At 52.3% G+C, this 5,849-nt stretch overlaps 1 protein-coding gene across 1 annotated transcript; it reads right to left on the bottom strand.

Annotated features, from left to right (window-relative positions):
* Positions 1–1,220: 1,220 nt before the first annotated feature.
* On the bottom strand, positions 1,221–2,410 carry TSPO2 (translocator protein 2). The gene is made up of 3 exons (XM_029244412.1): positions 2,226–2,410; positions 1,735–1,876; positions 1,221–1,496 (listed from the first exon to the last, which is right to left on the bottom strand). The coding sequence occupies exons 1-3, from the start codon at positions 2,396–2,398 to the stop codon at positions 1,296–1,298; spliced, it is 516 nt and encodes a 171-aa protein (XP_029100245.1). The 5' UTR covers positions 2,399–2,410; the 3' UTR covers positions 1,221–1,295.
* Between the last annotated feature and the right edge of the window lie 3,439 nt (positions 2,411–5,849).

Raw genomic sequence — 5,849 nt, forward strand, 5'->3', positions numbered from 1 at the left:
AAAGCTCCTTCCGCAAGGCGCCTGGGTCTTCCAGCTGGCCTTATTTAAGATTTGGGGAGCCAGCCCCGGGGCAGTCACTTCTTGCCACCACCAGGGCTTTCAGACAAGAGGAGAGGAAAACAAGAGGAGGGAAACGAGGAAAATAAAAAAAGCCAATAAGAAAGTTTAGAAAGAGAAGTGAGAGAGAAGGCTGGACATGAAGCTCCTTCTGAATTCACTAGCCAGCACCGAGGCTTACATCTCTCCTTTTTCAACATTTTTTCTTATTACAATAATAATTAATTGATGTAAAAAACTAATAGTATGAGTATATGAAAACAAAAATAAAAAAGATCTATAATCTTATCAGAGATAATGACAGAAGGTCTTAATACGACAAATATAATGTATAATATATCAGAGAACCATAATATATACTATGATACTGTTATTAGTGAAATTAATATAATATAGTAATTAAAATAAATTAATTAAATAAAATTAATATACTGTAGACTATATATTTTATATGTGATACATAATATATATTTATATTTATGACACATAATACAAAATATATAATCAATATAATATATAGCTTGACAAGTATAATTGGTATCTTTTTTACTTTATCTACTTTTTGGTTTTGATTTTCTGTAACTTTTCAAAAACACTTTTCAGGTAATTAAAAATTTAAGTCCTGGGAATTCCCTGGCGGTCTAGTGGTTAGGACTTGCCACTTTCTGTGCCAGGGGCCTAGGGTTCGATCCCTGGTTGGGAAACTAAGATCCCACAAGCCTTGCAGCGTGACCAAAAAAAAAAATCTGTTAAAAAAAATCCGAGTCCTAAATTTTGGGGTCAGGTTTGTGAGGGCATGTGAGCGGAAATGGTGTGCCCACTCTTCCCACACGTGCGCTCACACCTTCATTCACTTGTGCACATGCACACAGATGTACAGACACGTCTATTCCCACCCTGCAGCCCTGGACCTCATACACTCAAGTATACATCTCACATCATACCCTCAAAGATAGTTAGGATTTTATTTATTGATACTACTAAATTAATTCTTATTAATACAGAATTTATTATTTTAAGTTTGAAATGTTTCCCTCCTTTCCCATGTCTCTGAATCCTAATGGAAAGTGGCACCAGGGGACCCAGGACAGTGGCCACATTGGAGCGAGTCACCTTCAGGGACTCATCAAGCCCTGCCACCTCCCCCCCCTCCCCCGTCCCCACCCTAGCTCCACAGCCCTGCCTGAGGTCTCCTCTATCCCCACCCTGGCCCTCTCTCCTCTCCCCTGCCCCCTGCCTCAGTCACTCTTCTCCCATGTGGGCTGGGGCTGGTGTTCTGGACAAAGGCTGTCCCTCCACAGGCGATAGGTGATGGAAGAAACCACGGTGAGCCAGGCCAGGTAGGGCAGCAGGAGCAGGGCAGCCAGCTTGTTGATGGGGTGCCAGATCAGTGCCGTGCTCACCACCAGCCCGAAGAGCAGCAGCAGGTGCAGCAGGGCCTGGGCAGGGGCAGGGCGGTCAGGCAGGCTGCCCTGGGAACCGGCCCTCGACCTTTCTGCAGCATCCTGGACCTAGTGAGCCAAGTTCCCAGCGCTCTGTGCGTGCTGCGGAAGCTCAGAAAAGTCTGCCCAACCGTTACCTGCCCACACCTGATTGACCTGCTGTGCTATCAACTTCTGGGGCCTGGTGGCCTCATCTTCCCCCACCCTATTCCACTGCTGAGCACTGGCGCCTTACCAGACCGGGGGTGTGGGCTGTGAACAAGAGAATCAGGACAGTCCAGCTGATGGCGAGCTGCACAGCATAGAGGCCGAGGGGCAGGGCCAGGGGTCGCCCAAAGCCCCCTCCCAGGTCCTTCCACACAAGGTAGGAGGCATATCTGTGGAGAGATGGTGGCAGAAACGCTCAGAGGAGGGTGTTCTGTGGTAAAAGGAGAAAGCCCTCTGGCTTAGGGCCTTTTGGTTACCAAGAGGGAATCCTTATGGGCTGAAATCGGGGTAAGTGGGTCTAGGCATCATTTGAGGGCCGGGGGTGGGGAGGTGGGGGAAGGGATGGGGATACTGGGAGAGGGTAGAGGAAGAGGGAGGGGTTGGAACCCGAGGCAGGCACAGAGGGGACACCCCAGAAGAGGCAAGATGAGGTACCATCCCTTTAGAGGTCAGTGTACGGCAGCCATTCAGGGATAGGAGACTTGTTCCCACCCCAGGGCATGAGAAACAGACACTCACCCCGCGATAGAGTAGATGGCTGTCCACACCAGCAACAAGACTCTGTGGGATGGGCACCAGGGCAGCTTTCTCAGGCTGTCACACCAACCAGACATCCAATGATGGGTGAGCAGCCAGACCAGGGTGGGCCCCAGGAGGGGCAGGGCCACAAAGGCGGCCCCTTGAGGCCACATTCTCCTTGAGGAGGTACAGCCTGGGGAGGGAGAGAACACACTGACGGTGGCCTTCTCCTAGTCCTTTCCCCGTGTCTGCCCGTCTGTCTCCTCCTACCTGCCACTCTTCCCTGGCCTGGGCCCCTCATAGGCCTGGCCTAGGCCTCCTCCCGATGATTGACAGGATTAGAAGGAAAAAAAAAAGTGGTTATTCTCAGTGTCCGGAGTGACTGCCTACACCTTCCTTTCCTGTCAAGTGTCCATGAACATGTCCTGGAGGTGCTGGAGACAGGGCTGACCAGCCCGTCTGCCTGTGCGTCTTTCTATTTATGTTTCATAGAAGCCCCACTGGGTGAGCAAACACCCTCCTCCTCTGAGCCCACACTGCCTTCCCCCTTTTCCACCCTCCATGGACTTCCTTTCTCCACACTGCTTATTTGGCACTGGGAGTGTACTGTCTAGTATTGATAACTGCTTCTCAGTGAAGGACTCCTCTCCCCCAGCGTGTGTCTGGCTCCTGGATCTCAGGTCCAGGCAGGCCCGTCTTTTCTGCCTCTCTCAGTGGGTGGCACTTGGCCAGGTACATAGCAGTCCCTCGATGGGGACAGTGTCTCAGACTGAACTCAACCAAGCTGACATAACCAACCTGGAAGAACCACATTTGGAAGGCAGGAGCCAGAGATCCTCAGGGGTCTTTTCTAGTCCAGAACTGGCCTGCCCAACTGCCCCGGGCTTATCTCGCTATACCAGACCAGCAAACCCCAGGGGCCCACCCTGCCCGAGCTCCCGCCCAAATGCAAACTCAGCCGAGTGACACTGTAGATTCCTTTCTCCAAAGTTCTCATCTTCCCCTCAGGAGCTGGGGGAGGTTCCCCCTCCATCCCTCTGCTTCCAGAGGGTCGGGGCCACAAACACAACCACCCAGATTTTTTTGTGGCCTGACTTCTCGAGGAAACCACCGCTTGGTCTTTGATTAAAACACTGCCATACTCATTTGCACGTAGCTTTGCACGTCCTTTGCACGTGGGATGATGCACAGACCCTCCTCCAACCAAGGCCCCCACCCAATACCATGCTTCTCATTCGCCCGTGATATTTCAGCCTCCACCCCATGATTGACAGGATTAGAAGGAAAAAAAATGTGGTTATTCTCAGTGTCCGGAGTGACTGCCTACTCCATCCTTTCCGGTCAAGGGTCCATGAACATGTCCTGGAGGTTCTGGAGACAGGGAGAACCACCCTGTCTGCCTGTACGTCTTTCTATTTCTCTTTCTCTGCTTTTCACCGTCCATTTCTTCACCTTCTGCCTTCCTGTGTCTCTATGTCTGTGTTTTCTACCTTTCTATCCAGTGTTGGAGGTCCCCCCGACCCCCCTTCCCTTTTTCCTGTCCTCCCCACTCCTGGCGCCCCTTTATTTATTCCCAGGCCTGTGTTCTCCTTACCTCAGGCAGCATACCGCGCAGACTGAGTGCCAGGGATATAAGATGTGTGGAGGGCAGAGGAGGCTTGGGGATGGGAGGAGGGTGGAGGGGGCTCCTAGCTGCCCTGCCCTTCTCCAGTGACAAGGGTGGTGACACTGGCTGGGGAGCCCAGGCTGCTGCCTGCATGGCCCGGAAGCGTTCGTCTCAGCAGGGCACGCCCTGGCCTGCTAGACCCGGCCTCTGGAGAAGTCCCCTTGATGGAACTGTTGAGGTGTTGGTGCTGTGAGACCCGGACCTCTTGAGACGGCTGAGCCCCAGGCTGCCAGGCTACTCATGCCTGTAGTCACTGCATCCCATGAACCAGCTTTGTGTCCGTGGCGGTGGTGGGGACCCTCAGATTTCCCCGGAACTGGGGCTGTAACTGGGGCTGTCCCCAGTGAGGCAAGCACCAGCTTCAGAAATGATCTTATGAGACATGGACACAGCCCCTGGTTATTGCCTGCTAGTTGGCTTGGAGTTGAGCTTGAGAGTTGTTTCACAAACCCCTAGAACCTCATGACTCAGAGGAAAAGGCAGCCAGCCTCCTGTGTGACTCAGACAGAGCTTTGTCCAGCAAAGTCCAACACGTCTGCTCTTCATTCCTATCAAAGTTCTGAGCACCTCTTCCTTGCTTGTGCTTTAGACATGAGGTCCTCTCCCCAGGCTGGCTGCTCTCCACCATTCCTTTGCCCCATCTTTCCACGTTGGGGACCTGGGCACCCCTGGGAGGTGTTTATCCCCTCCTCCCGGGGAAGGCAGCCCAGGGGAAGGGGGTGCAGTCCGGGACAAGAGGCTAGAGAATCATTAACTAAGACGAAAGCAGCAGCACTTACTTATTTTCCATGGTAGACGATCACTTCGGGCCTGGGGGAGTGACCGCCGCTGCAGGAGGCCAGACCACAGTGACAAGTTACCACTTACTGAGTAACCATTTCGTGGTGTGCACTTTATATTTATTAGCTCAATAATGACCATCATTATCCCTCGCAAAGTAAATATTATTATGTGCATTTGATAGACAAGGGGAGTGAGGCTCAGAAGGGTTGAGAAACTAGCCCGTGATTACACAGCCCCCAGGTGGGTCACTGGTTTCAGTGTTGGCAGTCTGGATTCAAAATGCCGCCCCTTTTCTCTCAGCTGGCCCATTCATTCATTCGAGTCTTTATTGAACACCTACTTTGGATCGGGCTGTACTGAGAGCTAAGGATACAGAGCAAATGGCTGAAGAAACATCCCTCTGCACAGGGAGCTTTCATTCCAGTGGCAGAGTGTCAAAGGAAGGACCAGGCTGGCAAACGGCCTGAAGTTCAACTCTCCCCCAAGGGACAGCATCCCTGCGGGCAGTGGAAAGAGCACTGGGTAGGGAGCAGATATGGCTGTGCCCCAATGCCGCCAGCAGCTGTGGGTCATTAACTCGGTGCCTCCACCATCATATCTGTGCAGGAAGGGTGTAGAACTAGGTATTGTCTAAGCCCCCTGGACAGGCTGCAATGGCATCACCTGGGGGCTTCTAAGATGTAGAACCTTAGGCCCCACCCCAGACCAACGGGATCAGAACCTGCATTCTAACAAGGTCGCTCAGGTGGTTCGTGCACATTATAGTTTGAGGAGCCCTGATTAGGGTTCCTCTTACCTTGTTCCGTTTTAATAGTCTCTGGTGGGGGACAGCCACTGACCAGCAGAGGGCACTCTAGAGAGGTCTCACCTGTACCCAGGTTGTCTCCCTCTGTCCCCTCCCTTCCAGACCTAGACTACTAGTCCTAGACCTAGTACTAGACCTAGTCCACTGACTCCTGCGATCCTCCCTCACCTTGGCTGGACTTTGCCAATAGACAGGGACAGACTCCCCACCCCTCCTTAGGGCAGCTGCGAGGCAGGACTTTGACGGGAAAAGGAAGTGCCAGGTCACTCCTGCCTGGATTCCCCGCCCACCTCCACTTGTCTGCTGGCTTGGCGACGGGGTCTGGCTGACCTCTCTGTTTCTCAGAGAAGGAACTACTGTTCCTGGACAA

This window comes from Monodon monoceros, unplaced genomic scaffold (assembly GCF_005190385.1).
Source record: "Monodon monoceros isolate NGI ecotype Baffin Bay Population unplaced genomic scaffold, NGI_Narwhal_1 Super_Scaffold_3, whole genome shotgun sequence".
Taxonomy (NCBI): domain Eukaryota; kingdom Metazoa; phylum Chordata; class Mammalia; order Artiodactyla; family Monodontidae; genus Monodon; species Monodon monoceros.